Source organism: Arachis duranensis, chromosome 10 (genome assembly GCF_000817695.3).
Source record: "Arachis duranensis cultivar V14167 chromosome 10, aradu.V14167.gnm2.J7QH, whole genome shotgun sequence".
NCBI lineage: Eukaryota > Viridiplantae > Streptophyta > Magnoliopsida > Fabales > Fabaceae > Arachis > Arachis duranensis.
The window spans coordinates 23,019,197-23,033,845 of NC_029781.3; the positions used below are offsets into that span (position 1 = coordinate 23,019,197).

Sequence of the window (14,649 nt, forward strand, 5' to 3'; positions counted from 1 at the left end):
TATGAATCGCAACTCTTAAGATTTCAAATAATTAATCAACAAATACCAAATTTATGAACAATGTTAAAGTTGAATGTTCCTTAAAGATTCAAGTAACAATTAGAAACATAATCAAACAAGGATATATATGAATGACAAGACATGGTAGAAAAATATTTAAAACACATTCCAAGAAAAAATCAAGAACTAGAGATTCTAATACAATTGATAAAGAAAAAGATAACGTCAAAGCACGAATAAAGATTATACGTCGAAACGGAACTAATTTCTAGAACTTAGTTTCTAACGTTCCCAAAACCCGCCACTCGTGTTATTTGTGACTCGCAAATCGTCTATGATAACCCATTAGTGCTTACGTATACATAATTCACCAGAGTTAAGCTGGTCAAACTTAATACCAGGAATTATGAAATGCAAGACTAATAGCATTAATCAATAGACCGTCATGTGCATAAAACTCTAATTCTCGTTATTCAAACAAGACCTATTACATGACAGACTCTCAGAGTGTGCAATTGAAGCATAATCAATCCATTCCCAAGGCTCTACAGGAAAGACCGCTCTAATACCATAATGTAACACCCTCACTACCAGAAAGTCACGCTTCCATCTGCGCCACTCTGATAGTAAGAAGTATTACGACTACTTTATATACTTAATATTAAAATAGGAGCCTGTGACACAACACCGTATCGCTGATTTCTTTGAAAACCGGAAATAAATACTTTATCTTAAGGCGCACACACACACACACATATATATATATAACTCCTATCCCTCTTATAAAATTGTAATAACAAAGACAAGGGAAAAAAATAATCTAATTAATACAACAGCATATAACCAAACGCAGTACAACTCTCCTTAATGCTTCTTCTTCCGGTTCCTGAAAAGGTAAAGTTGTAGGGGGTGAGAACCTAACCACACAGTCTCACCACGGAGTTTCAAAGGTGTCATAAGAAGATATTTAATAAGAGAACTGTTTTCAAACTCAGTGATTATCATTTTCTTATAAATCTTTTAAAAAACTAATAGGTAAGCGTTCAAAACCTTTTTAAAGAAATAATGTTTAATCTTTCAGAAATCCGAAACCTTTCCTTTCTTATAAGAAAATCTCAAACAGAAACCAACCACGCAATCAAACAACACAATCATTAATTCAGCACCAAAATTCATTCTCAAATGTGGCACGCCAGGACAAACACAGGCAAGACAGACAAGAAAAGCACAAGAAGGTAGCATTTAAAGCAAATAGTTCAAGTAGTAGTTAAGAACAGTTTAACAATTAGACAAACAAAAACAAGTTCAAACCCAAGCAAAGCATACATATGCATATGATGCATGTCTGTCCTATGGCTGATGAGACTCATCTGTCGGTTATCCAGCCAACTCGACAAGTCTGAATTGTCCTTAGACTGTCCCCCGACGTGCATCCCTAAGAGTCTATGCATAGCATTTTCTCAAATAATCGATATTGCTCAATGGGGGTAACATTCCCGAGAATTTATATAGTGCTCGGTCACACTTACGTCGTAGCGTCAACAGAGTATCGAGTTTTTAACATGGTACACGTGGTGGCAAACCATGGTACTTTATTCAAGGAACCTCGTATCTCAGATAATTCAAATTCTCAAGCCATATGAATAATTCAAAGATCATATCTCAACATTCTCAATCCATATCTCAACATTCTCAACATTCATCAATCCAAATCTCATTCTCAAATTCATTCAAAACCATATTTCAAAGAAAATCATCATTATCCTTCTTTCCCTTTCGTTCATTAACAATCCCAATTCAAAACATGATTCTTTCTTTAATAAACAAATCAATCTTAAAACATGTAACGTTTAAAAACAAGTCTTTTTAATTAATTACTTCGAATAAAACTTCCAATTTTATAAAACTTTCGGCAGCATCTCCTCTAAAATTTGGATTCTGCCACCCTTTTCGGGTTCCATCTAAACCTTCCTCAAACCTTTTTCTCAACCATTTCCAAATCTCATTCAGTTTTCAAAATTCAACCAGTTTCAATATCAAATTGTTTTTAAAGCGAATCAGTACCAATAATAAATCTTTTTTTTTTAAATCAAACCAGCTCAAATACTAAATCATTTATAAAGTCAAACTAACTCAAAATTAAACCATTTCCAAAATTAATTCAGTTTCATATACCAAATCATTTCCAAAGCCGGTTCGTTTACATTATCAAAAATAACTTCAAAACCAAGAAAACCATTTTTCATAATAATTCAACTAAATAACCTTTCAAACTAATTTCTTTTCAGCAATCACAAACTACTTAAGCAATCAAGCAATCAGTCATTCAGTCCAGCAAACAACCACATTTATAAGACAATCATAATCATAGACATCTGTTTCTCACATTAATATCTATTTGTAACAACTCTGTAAGGTAAAATAGATTTTAAGAAAAACCCTACCTCGATTAGTCGCAAGTTGCATAATTAAACCCATTAAATCCTTATTCTCATGTTAATCGGCAGCAACCGCAGAAATTCCCAAGCAACCGCAGGGATCACGACAACAACCACATATCTGACATAATTTAGAATTAACGCGGGATAGATATTGAGTGATATTAGAATATAATTGATAATAGAGTATTGCGATAAACAAGAACGGAACCGAATAATCTTACCATGATAAACAGAATAGAACGACACAGTAGCAGCTTCCAAATTGACTGGACAGCAGCTCTAATAACAGCCGAAAGCTCTGATGGTTCTGCAGTAGTGGTGACTATATAATCCGATGCAAACAACCTCAGTAACAACTCACGGTACAAGCAACTTAACAGAAAAGAAGATCTGAGGCAAGATTAGAGCTTACCAAACTGACTTAGGCCTTAGTAGCGGTTTCTGGTGGCAGTGGCAGTGGCGGCGGCGTGGAGCTCCGGCGGGCAACGGCAGAGTCTTCCCGGCGATGGCAGCGGGTTGAACAGAGTCAGAAGAAGCAGCGGCAATCTTCAAGCAGTTCTAACGGCGACAGCACCGTTTCTGGCGATCACAGTCGCGGCGGTGCAGCTCAGAGCGGCGAGTAGCGACGGTGACACCCTCAACGGTGGCGACAGATCTAACTTCGACGTGGCGGCTCCCTCGCAACCTTCCTCTCTCTCCTCCGCAGCTAAACGGCGATGACGGATTCCCTTTTTCCCTTTTCCTCCCTTGATGGCGATTCGTGGACCAATAGGCGGCAAGCTGGAAGCGGCGAGACGGCGACGCGGCAGGACGCCTGCAGCGAGCTCCAGGTCGGCGGTAGCAGCTCCTCCCTTGGCGCGCTCTTCCTCTCTCTCTCTGAGTGACTCGACGGTGACGGCGGCTCCCAGCCCCGCTGGCGCCGTCCCCTTTCCTTCCCCCTCTTCTCAGCTTTCCCGTTCTCCCCTCTTTACTCTCACTATTCCTCTTTCTTTCTTTCTTTCTTTTTTACAGCTGCTGGGTTGGGTCAAAAAAGGGAAACGTTGGCGGTGGTTAGGGTTAGGTTAGAAGGATTAAGATTTTTGGAGATTAATTTGGGAATTAGGGTTTAATTTAGGATAAAAGTAAAATTAAGAATTTTGGATAAATTGAAGTTTGGTCAATTTTAATAAAGTTAAAGCATATTATAAAAATTGAAATCTAATATGATCTCTTAAAATTACTTTAAAAAAGTACTACTTAATTATTAATTTACTAATCTACTTTTAATCAAATATTTTAATTTTAAAATTAGAAATAATTTAAATATATAAAATTATTCAATAATTATAAGATTAAGTAAAATTTTTAATTTAATTATCAAAACTTGATTTAATTATTTTTAATGAAATCATTTCTAAAAGTAAAATTTTTAATGAATATATAAATTGAAATTAACTCATAGTAATATTTTTCGAAAGTTCTAGGTCTTACAGGTTGAGTAACGTGCGTGTATTTACTCTTGAATGTAGGAATGTAATGCGCGTGTGTTTTGTTGGGCTTGTGCCGACTTGTAAGACTTGTAAGCCAAAAATGTTTGTATATGTAGCATACTTGTATTTGAAAAAGGATGAAAGAAAAGATAATAGGAATGGATGCATGTATGGTTTAATCACTGTTGTTATTCTATCTCTCTTCTGTGCCACTTTTGCTGCTGAGTCAGGGAAGAAGAAGTCAAAATTACTTAAGCCAAGTTTCAAATTTTGAAAATTTTACTCCTCTATTAAAGGGATAAATGGCTTGAGGTTGATTCAAGGAGTGAGAGCACAAAGTTCTCTATTGAATATTCTGCTTTCTCAATTTTATCTTTTTTGTTTTAATGAAAAATGGCATTAATATGAGGAATTAAGGAAAAAGTCATTGAGAAAAAAAGATAAAAAGAGTTAGACTTAGAGAAAAGTCAAATAATTATTTCAGAAATTCTTTATACATTTTTCTGTTTTATTTTCATGATCTTGGGGGGATTCCCTTACTAAGTTGGATAAGCACTTAGTGTTTAAAAATCTAGGGAGTGAACCTAGTTAAATCTAGCTTAAGTAAAAGTTGGGTTTGTCCCAGGTATGATTGGGTTAAATCCTAAGAAAATTGGTGTTTATAATCTTTGAAAGATAGTGAAAATTTCATCACTGTTGTAGGGGAGACTGGATGTAGGTCACATTGCACTTGGTGATTGAACTAGGATATATGACTGTGTCACTTTTCTTTCTCTGTGTTGATTCTGTTTTTATTTTCTAAGAGACAAAATAAAATTGACTCATACTCATTCTAACCAGCAAGACATCACAGCAACTTTGCTCTCATACAATTTTGTTTTGACTCCTCTATCGACAAGAGACAAAATAAAATTGTCTCCTGCTTATTCTAACTAGCAAGATGTAACAACCACTTTACTCTCATACAATTTTATTTTGACTCCTCTATCGACAAGAGAGAAAGTAAAGTGCCTCCTGAGCTTTCAACAAAAGCAGGCTTAGCATATTCTCTAAAGTTTCATCCGGTCTAAAGTAAAAAGAAAAGTAAATATGAGGCCTAGATTCAACCTCCCCTCTTCTAAGCCACTCATACCCATCAAATACTATCAACAATATAAATTTTAAAATTTAGTTTTATTTGTTGAATTTTAATAATTATACGAACGGGACAGATACCCGCAGAGGCGAATACTCGCAGAGGTGAGTATTCGCAGGAATGAGTTAGAGTTTAACTTTCTACTACCTACGAATAAGAGCGAGACAAATTTTATGCAAGTTATAGTAAAAGATATGAGAAGTGTCATTGGTACATGCTAAAAATATATTAGAAGAGACCCAAAATATTTTTGTTATTTCTGATTAGTATTTGGTTATAGATAGAATTTAAAAATTATTCCTATCTTGTGTTCGGTGAGAATGAACAAAATACATAGACATATAAAAATGACAAAAGAAAAAAAATAATTAAAAAATGAAGAATAAAGACTCAACCTTGTCGTTGTCTATTTTTACGAAAGATAAGACGTCCCTTCTCCCAAAAAAAGGAACACTTCGATTTTCAATTTTTTATTTTAGAACAAACTGAATCTTCTATTAAAAAAGATGTTAAATAGCAACGAAAATTATTTTTATAGGAATTTTATTTGTAATTTGTGGGGGTTTTAAACCCTCACAAAGTTCTTTTCAACAATATAACCAACTATGGCCATTACGATTACCACCTTCTTCGTCCTCGTCATTATCACCTCTACTTTTATTATTTTTATTATGTTACGATATTTTATCATCATCGTTATCCTCTCTACTGTCATCATCACTTATACAAATATATGCTATCTTATTTTGTTTTTTGTTCGATGCTATTTTTTCTCTTTTAAAAATTTTCGTATTACAATTATTTTTTTTTATGATATCATTTTCAATAATGGTCTTTATCCACTTAATCACTATCGATAAAAGAATTTTGCAAAAATAAACTTATTAATAGTTTGTAAGAGTTTATAATTTTTATAAATTACAAATAAAATCTTCCACAAACTAATTTTTATTATTATTTAACAAATTTTTTAACAGTAAAATTATATTATCTTAAAATAAAAAAATTAAGGACTAAAATATCTTTTTTTTAGACAATAAATATTTTATTTTTCGTAAAACTAGACAAAAGCTGAGTTAAGTCTTTACTCAAAAATAAAATATTCCTCTAACACCATCTTTCTTTCTCTCTTTGAGAATCATCAACTCCATCTTCTCTCCTCCATCACCATAAAACCACAACCATCCACGTCTTATCCCACTCAAAACTCCGATACTCCTCTGCTACCGGACCTCCATATTCCTTATCCTTGATTAAATCAAAGATTACTACAACTAGCTAACATTTAATTTGACTAAAATTCCAAACTACCACCATATCAACTTGCTTTTTTAACCATCTATATAATTCTATAATCTTATTTTATTCGGAAAAATATGAATTTTACTCTTCACAATCCCAACTAAATTCCACGTAACATTTCAAAATAATTCAATTATCTGTCGATCAAATATATGCCTAAAAAGGTCAAGTTCACACTAAAAACCAATCCATCTGCCTAATGCCCTGAATATATATCTATTATATATGTAACATGATCAGAAGGATAAACAATGATGAATAACATATCCGATATCTATCACTATATAATTTAGGTCATTATTATATATTATATAATAATTCATTTGAATTGAAACCGCATTAAAAGCTTGACAGATTTATATTTCTCGCCCTTTTCATCATAGAGAGGGACTGAACGAAATCCAGACTTGAGCTCTGTGACTGGCAAACATGTCTGGCCAGCAAAATCATCCTTCTCAGTTCTATTTTCTTCTTTAACTTGTATACGTAGCAAAGCCAGATCTGGGACACTTAATGGGAATTCAAACTCTTCTTCCCACACGGGAAACCAGTTATTTTTAATTGTCTTTGTTTTCTTCTTCGCTCTATCAGCAGGTACTCCAGCAATATCAATCTGTTACAACTTGGTTAAAAAGATGTTAAATGTAATATTTATGTATCACTTATTCAGAATCCTAGCCATGATGATCTAAAATTTTGCAATGTGTGCACTAAACATCAGCCATTTGAAATATAAAATACATATTGAAAATAAATTAAATGACACATTTATTTATATACAAATACAAAGTGGTTAATTTGGTGACTGACTTTTGATGCACAAACAGCAAATATAGTATGAGATATCATGGTGAGTCACAGTCTATTCACCGATAGATGAGATGTGGACTCAATCTAAATGGAGTCTACGCCTCATTCAACGGGAGCTCGAGTGTAACTTGGCAGGATTTCTATAGAAAAGATACACATAACATTTTTCATTTATCAATGTTGAAGTATATGGAATAAGGTGTCAGACGATCTTTTCACAGAAAGTCAAGAAACAAATGTTCAACTATCTCAACTGTGGCTGGTTGATTAGTGTTCCAAAATTTGGAGTATAATCAAATTAGCAAACTCATACCTTCACATAGAAGTCTGGTGGTGAATGGGAATCGAAGTCCGTTAGGCTGAAATCTGAGCTCCAACCTGTCCCCAAGTAGACTTTTACCTAAAGGGTGAATGAAGACTTTCAGAAGATAGTAGTAAAGTAATTTTTCAGATGATAGTTGTCACCAAGTATTAGAAACAAAGGAATTAATTGGTTTCCATCACCTTTAATGTCTTGTTCACCGGCAATGTTCTTTTAGGATCGAAAACCTCGTTATTCGGACCTTTTTCGACAAGAAAATCAGGTTTTTTCACATAGCCACACCCTCCATTTGCTTTGAACATCCCTTGCATGAACCAAAGTGATTTGCCATGCCCCTAATGAAGAAGGAAGTTACAGATGTCAGCACTCAGCGTTACTGTTGAAAATTGAGTGACTTGTGAAGAATCTTACAAGTTACAATATCACATAATTTACAAAAGGGTGTGCTAAAAAACATAAAAGAATTTGATAATTTTGTCGAACTAATGGATATCAAGTTAGTGTACATCTTTATAACTAGAATTTTCAGCAATCAAATCTTTCTTGGTCCAAAATGGTAGCTTATTCAATGTAAAATATGAAAGTAGAATCTTGGAGCAACTGTTGAGTTGTCTCGGTGTGACTTCAAGATCACGGTTCAAACCATAGAGACAACAACTGATGTAATTATCAGCTTAGGCTGCGTAGATTAGACCCTTTGAATGTGGCTCTTTCCCAGATTTTGTGTTAACAAGAGATGCTTGTGTACCAGGCTGTTTTTTTTTTTTTTATCTGGCTAGCGCACACGAGTAAGGAAATCAATATAGCATTACCAGTAATTATCATTACTGGTAATCGTAATCACAATTATCAAATGCAAGATAGAAATAAATGTACATACACACGTAATAAATGCTAAACAAAGCCGAAAGACCGGTTCACTAGAGTGGAAAATAGATACTGTATAAGTCCAAACCTGCATGTTAAATGCAACCATCTGAGCTCCATGCGTCCATGCTATGTGTGGCTTGTAATTTGAGGAAGTTATGCGTGTTCCCTTTGGATACACTCTCAGAATATTCTTCTGGGTGAACCTAGAAAGAATTTAATGAAAAAAAAAAGAAACATGTCTCATTTTTGGTTGGTCTAAACCATAAAGAAAAAGCAACTATAAGCTTTGGAGTTACAAACAGTTATATTATTGAAAAATTTTCAAGTATTCCAAAAGAATACTAGTGTTCAAGTAGTTTCAGGCTTTTAGCTATTGATATCAATCATGTGTATATTTTATTATAGAGAGTAATGGTTAAAGCCACTAGAATACCAATATTTCTTGAATATTTGAAACGCTTCCTATATTATTAAATAAAACTCAACCTCAAAAGTTAACTCAAGTGACGAGAAAGAATATTCTCTAACACGTTTCAACATCAATGAGATCATATCTTTAAGCAATATGAGGCTTTTAATAAGCCCTCCTCACACTAAAGATTGGATATTTGAATCGTGAAGTTTACATTACTAGACATGTATGTATGATCCAACTAACAAACACAGGATAGGCTCAGATACCATGCAGACACGGTATCAAGTGGTGGTGAAGCACAAAGAATAACTGTATTGATTCTACCATGTGAAGAGAATGAATTACCACACTTGTGAATGTACAAGAGGTATCATTATATACAAGTTATGCTAATTCAGCTAATGCCTAAGCTAAAGCTACTCTAACTGTATTAACTACCATAGCTAACATAAATATCATAAACTTATCTAACTTGAAATAACTGAATTTACATTGAGCACAACATTTTGGAAAATTACCTTACAATGTCAGGTGCAAAAGATTCAGAAGCCTTTTCAAGTTTACTTTCACTCAAGCTCAAACGCTTAACTTTACCAGCAACCTTCAAGTCTTCCTGAAAATCACCCTTTGATTTGCCAGCATGAATTGTAATCAGACGTTTATACTTAGGTGCACTCTCCTTGTATGATTTTTCATCACTTTCATTCAAATCTTCCACATCCTGACAAAATGAATCAGAGGAAATGTCATTTCTGGTCCCTGGCCTAAATGACAAAGTGCCCCCTCCACAATTCGAAAATTCCTAATCGGTATCCAACTATCCAAATAACTGGTCTAAGCGGTTCTTGAGAAATGGTCAACGACCGAAAAGAACATTTACTCAATAAATAAACTACCACTTCAGTAGTTGGGGGCATTTAGGCAGTTCAAATTCATAATAAATGCTCCCTTGATCTACCAAAGAAAAAAACCAAATTAGTCTTCATCTCTATACTCACTTTGTCATCAGTTTCCACTTTATTAGTAACATCTGGTGATTGTGATCCTTTGTCAGTTGATTTTGGTTTTTTATCTTCCTCGTCACAGGATTTGGAATCAAGATATTCTATTGGTGGTTTAGTTGATATGAGAATTCGACCTTTCAACGATTCTGGGGAGGGGAATTCAGACAGCAAATCTGTCTCAGGATAATAAAGCAGTTCTCCAAATATTTCAGTCACCATCTGCACATATGAAGATCGAAATTCACATTCAGTTCATAACAAAATAGGGACATGAACTTCATCCTTGAGTAGGAAGCACAAGTGGAGAACTAGTACTATTTTAACATAGCTCATTGTACTCTATGCCAAAACATAATCCATCCAACCAATACACAAGCCCGAATTATGACGATGACTATGTTCAAGAAGTATTTCTCAAAATGGATACCTACCTCTGCAACTACAGCCTGAAGATCAGGAGTAAGGTGGTCTTCAAAAGTTATAATGACAGGATACTTAGATGTAACAAACGCATGCTCTCTTATGGACCACAAACATTGCCTTAGTGAGACGGGAGTGGTAAGAGTTCTGCAGAAACACAGTAAAATTTGATGAAGTAATTTGATTCAGTTGCAATCATGTATCTCACAAAACGGCAAGATAAAGATATAAATATAAGAAGGAAATAGTCTTCCAACTTTTACAATATTGAAGTGGGGATCAGCTTGCACCTTCCATGAAAAACCTCAACATCATCTTTAGTTGAATTCGGCCATAAATCAAGTTCAATCACTCGCACACCTCGTACCAAAGCATCTATGATTGGCACATCACTGCAATCACTGGTTAGTTGGTTCCCAATCAGATAGGAATTGTGCCCGGTAAATATGAAATAATGTGACAATGGAGCATTCATATCATGATGTACCTGGAATATCACATCATTCCATCTGTCAATAAGAGACAAAGGGTGTGTTTGCGAGTTCTGATTTGGAGGGAAAGGGAAGGAAGGGGAGAGTTTAAAACGTAAAGCTTATCTATTTTTTATACTTTTCCTTCTCTTCTCTTCGCTTCCTTTATTTCTAAAATCAAAACTCACAAACATACCTTTAAACACTTAAACGACCTTCTCTTTTATAGTTATAGACCAGTTTTCCTTAAACCAAGCATTAAAATTGTTAGAATTACTTTACTGTTTAGCAAGTAATTTTGACTAAATTCAGTCTGACAAGCTAAGTGCTATCAAAAGATATGGACCATACATGGTGTACTGTTCACAAGTCACAAATTCATGAATGTTAGTAAGATATTTGATAACTTACAATGTCAATTTTGTCACTGATGAGGATAAGAAGGAAAAAGAAGTGACCAGTGGGCCAAGCAACAAAGAAATTAAGGAAATGAAACCAAAAGTAAAGGCTAGGAAGGAAGCTAAAATCATTTTCGTAAGAGATGTATTATTTGCACTACTTTTGTATATATCAAAATGTTATACCTTCTTTTAATAATAAAAAGTTAAAAACTTGTTTTCTTAATATTACAAACTTCTTTAAACTTCTATTACAAAAAGAAGATATACTTCCAAGGGTGGCACATTTATTATTTTTCTTTTCAAAGTGGTTTACATGGGCCCCAGTTTTCTGTAGTCCTTTAATATTTCACCAATCTTTGTCTCATTTGTTTTCTCTGCTTCTTTTGTATAGGAAACAGGAGGCATTGAATGAAAATTCGGATAATTGAAAACCAGGGAAAAAAAATATGTATTCATCCGAATGAGGAAAACAAAGCAGGAAAAAAAAAATCCTCATGTGAGACAATTTCTGATTGAATTAAAGTTAAACAAGAAAATTCATTGACAGACACCCTGATCTGAACTCTGAAGCCATTGGTACGTAACATGGGGCAGTTAATTAGTTAAGCACCAAAGCGTAAATAACAACCAATCACTCCAGACAACAGAAACAATATCCTATATGATCCAGAAAACTTAGCTTGCTTCACCAAATTCTGTTTTATTCATCAACAATAACACAAGTAAAAATACGGATTAATCTCCAACGCACTATGCAAGCACATCCAAGTATGTCCCTCCAGAAAAGGAAGAAAAGAAAAGTTTGACTGTATCTTATCTTGTACTAAAATATTTACATTATCATTCTATTAAAATTTAACTCATTTAATAATGCAAGTTTTCTGATATCCTAAAGGAAGCGGAAAATTTTCATGCTTGTTACAAATTAGCTATCGCATAAAATACATATTTAATATTCATAAAAATATTTAATTATTTCGTCAAAAATAAGTTTGATTATATTCTAACGAAAAAATTACTAATTATTTTATTATAAAATGTTATGTTAGTAACAGAGTATTTTGTTAAAAAAGTGTGTAAGGAAAAAAAATATATTTCCTAACAATTTTTCTTTTCTTTTCTTTGGGAAAGAAAGAGGTGGAGAGAAAGAAGTGACCTCCGATTTGATGGGAGCATTGAGATCGTCGCGTAGGAGGAAGTGGAAGAAGTCGTCGAGGGTGAGTCCGTCGTCGGTTTTGTGATCTCCTTTGAGCGATTGAATGATGCGAAGGGAGTCGTCGGAGGTGCATTGAGGTTCGCGCTGGTGATCGGTGAGAAAGCCGAGGAGGTTGTCGGCGGACATGGAAGTGGCGCCGGCGGAGGAGAAGGAGTGGAAGGCGTGGAGGACGTCAGAGGGAGGTCCGGGCTCGGTGTTGGTGAAGGTCTTGTTGAAGCAGCTGAATTGCTTGTAGGTGTATGTGTGGGTGGCCATCGCGATGAAACGCTGTCGTTCGATCAAAGCTGTTGTTTATTGTTGCTGCTGCTGCAGCAGTGAATATGGTGGTTATATTATATGGATGTGTTTTTGTGAGAGAGAGAGAGACAGAGACAGAGAGAGAGACTATAAATGGAAGCCGGTTGAAGCGCGATATTGTTTCCATTTTGCGTGTTTTTCTTTGACATGCGTGTTTCTGTCTCTGGGTTATGCTTGTGTGTAATTGTCTACTCTTAACAAAAATATTATAGGTTAAGTTGTTATATATTTGACTATTTGTATATATTTATGTGTTATTTACTTAATTTTAATATATATTTTATAAAAATAATTGATTTTTTTATAAATGTAGTATGGTTAATTATTTTATTTTATATCTAATTAGGTTATATACTAAAGTTTAATTTATTTTTTTTTTCTTTTATGTCTATGTAACAGCTCTAATGAAAGTGTTCCAGGAAGATTGTTCTCAATTTCTCATCATAGCTAATCTTTACGGATAGTTGAATTGGGTATAGATTTATGAAAATAGATTAAGGTCCAGTTTGGGTAAATATCTTGAATAAGTTCTTTTGGAAAAAGAACTTAAAGTATTGGAAAAAGAACTTAAAGTATAAGGACCTTTATTAAAAGTAGCTTATAAATAAGTTATTTTGTATTTGGATTTTTAACTATAGAAGTCCTTATTTTAAAGTTGTAGCGTTTGGATAAATAATTCAAAAAATACAATTTTTTTAACATAAGAAAATAGATATTAAAATAACGATGATAACAAATACTTTCCATTATTAAAGGTTGATTTTAAAATTGATATTTTTGAAATACAAGAGAATGGATATTAAAATTGATATTTCTGAAATAATTTTAAAAAATGCAACATACCTGAGTCTTAGCATCCCACCAATCATCACTTACTTGTATGGTCTTCTTAATAGGATCTCAACCAAGACCAATCTCTTTTCCTTTTAGTTTAGCCCATAGTTCCCATTTTCTTTTCATAGCCTCCCACTTATTTTTAAATTGGTTAGACTCATAATTTAAACCAGTCTCTTTCAAGAATTTTATTTTTAAATTTGCCCAACCAACTTTGTTAAAATGTGTTTCAGGTCTATTTCCAGTCACCATCTCTTCTTTACATATTTTTATGAATATAACATAATTTCGTTCATTCCAATTAGCTTTAAATTTTCTTCCGGACTAGCCACTTTCATGAATTTGTTGGGAAAGAACATAAAAAAAAATTATAAAAATAATACCAAATTGTATAAAAATAAAATCACATATAAAAAAATAAAATTAAAATCACATGTAAAAAAAAATTAAAATTCAGATTTCATAACATACACAATGTTCAATACAAATTTAATAATAAAATAGAATGATAAAATGATAAAAAAAATACCTGAAAGGAATATATGCTGGTTCAGATTGAACAGAAGATGGAAGATGGTGGTGAAGGGTCAATACTTCCGGCAGATGAATCATTACGTGAAAATGGTGGTGGAGGGCCAACACTTCCAGTAGATGGAACATTGCGTGAAGATGATGGTGGAAGACCAGTGCTTCTAGAAGATGGAACCTTGCGTGAAAATGGTGGTGGAGGGCCAGTATTTTCAGCAGAAACAGGAAATATTTTTTCATAGAATCAAGAATGAAAGTAGATTTTTTTGTTTTGAAATCAATTTTTTTTCACGGAAGTGATAAAATGACTTACGGAGAAGGAGATAAGTTATCTATTTCTACTTCTTCCAAAAGTTATAAATTAACTTTTCGGGAAGTCAAAAGCTCTTCTTTAAAATGGTGCCAAACACACTTATCGTAACTTTTCATAATTCAAAAGTCAAAAAAAGTAGCTTTTGCCACTTCTCAAACCAGCTCTAAGTAAAGAAAGATTATTACGAGAGATTAAAGGTAAGTAAATTTGTGAGAAAAATACTTTTATTAATAGTAAATAAGCAACACAAGAACTAAAGATGAGAAATAGTAGTAAAAAATAAGTATTGTGACTTTCAATAATATCACGAGGATAAATGAACTCTTTTAAAAGTGAATAAGGATTAATTAAATTTGTTGTTGGGTGTTCTAGTAGAACACTCTAATGCTAATTTCATAAATC

General features: G+C 33.5%; 1 protein-coding gene and 1 long non-coding RNA gene across 3 annotated transcripts; both read right to left on the bottom strand.

Annotated features, from left to right (window-relative positions):
* Nucleotides 1-448: 448 nt before the first annotated feature.
* On the bottom strand, nt 449-3,158 carry LOC107469494 (uncharacterized). The gene is made up of 4 exons (XR_001588177.3): nt 2,854-3,158; nt 2,663-2,763; nt 2,445-2,559; nt 449-886 (listed from the first exon to the last, which is right to left on the bottom strand). It is a non-coding gene; the product is annotated as an uncharacterized LOC107469494 (long non-coding RNA).
* Nucleotides 3,159-6,426: 3,268 nt separating this feature from the next.
* On the bottom strand, nt 6,427-12,657 carry LOC107469481 (phosphoinositide phospholipase C 6). Of its 2 annotated transcripts, XM_016088852.3 has the most exons (9): nt 12,216-12,657; nt 10,479-10,675; nt 10,200-10,335; nt 9,763-9,987; nt 9,283-9,485; nt 8,435-8,552; nt 7,662-7,814; nt 7,471-7,557; nt 6,427-6,960 (listed from the first exon to the last, which is right to left on the bottom strand). In XM_016088852.3, exons 1-9 carry the CDS (start codon nt 12,528-12,530, stop codon nt 6,667-6,669), a joined length of 1,728 nt encoding a protein of 575 aa, XP_015944338.1. In that variant the 5' UTR covers nt 12,531-12,657; the 3' UTR covers nt 6,427-6,666. The 2 variants fall into 2 exon arrangements, with proteins under 2 accessions (XP_015944338.1, XP_020989375.1); XM_021133716.2 differs by lacking the exon at nt 12,216-12,657 and having other exon boundaries at nt 10,479-10,889.
* Nucleotides 12,658-14,649: the final 1,992 nt, after the last annotated feature.

Coding starts and splice junctions, on each gene's coding strand:
- LOC107469481 (XM_016088852.3), bottom strand. CDS start 12,530: ATGGCCACCCACACATACACCTACAAGCAATTCAGCTGCTTCAACAAG. Junction 10,676..12,215: donor ATGCTCCCATCAAATCGGAG/GTCACTTCTTTC, acceptor GTGATATTCCAG/GTACATCATGATATGAATGC. Junction 8,553..9,282: donor TTTGCACCTGACATTGTAAG/GTAATTTTCCAA, acceptor AATTCTTTCTAG/GTTCACCCAGAAGAATATTC.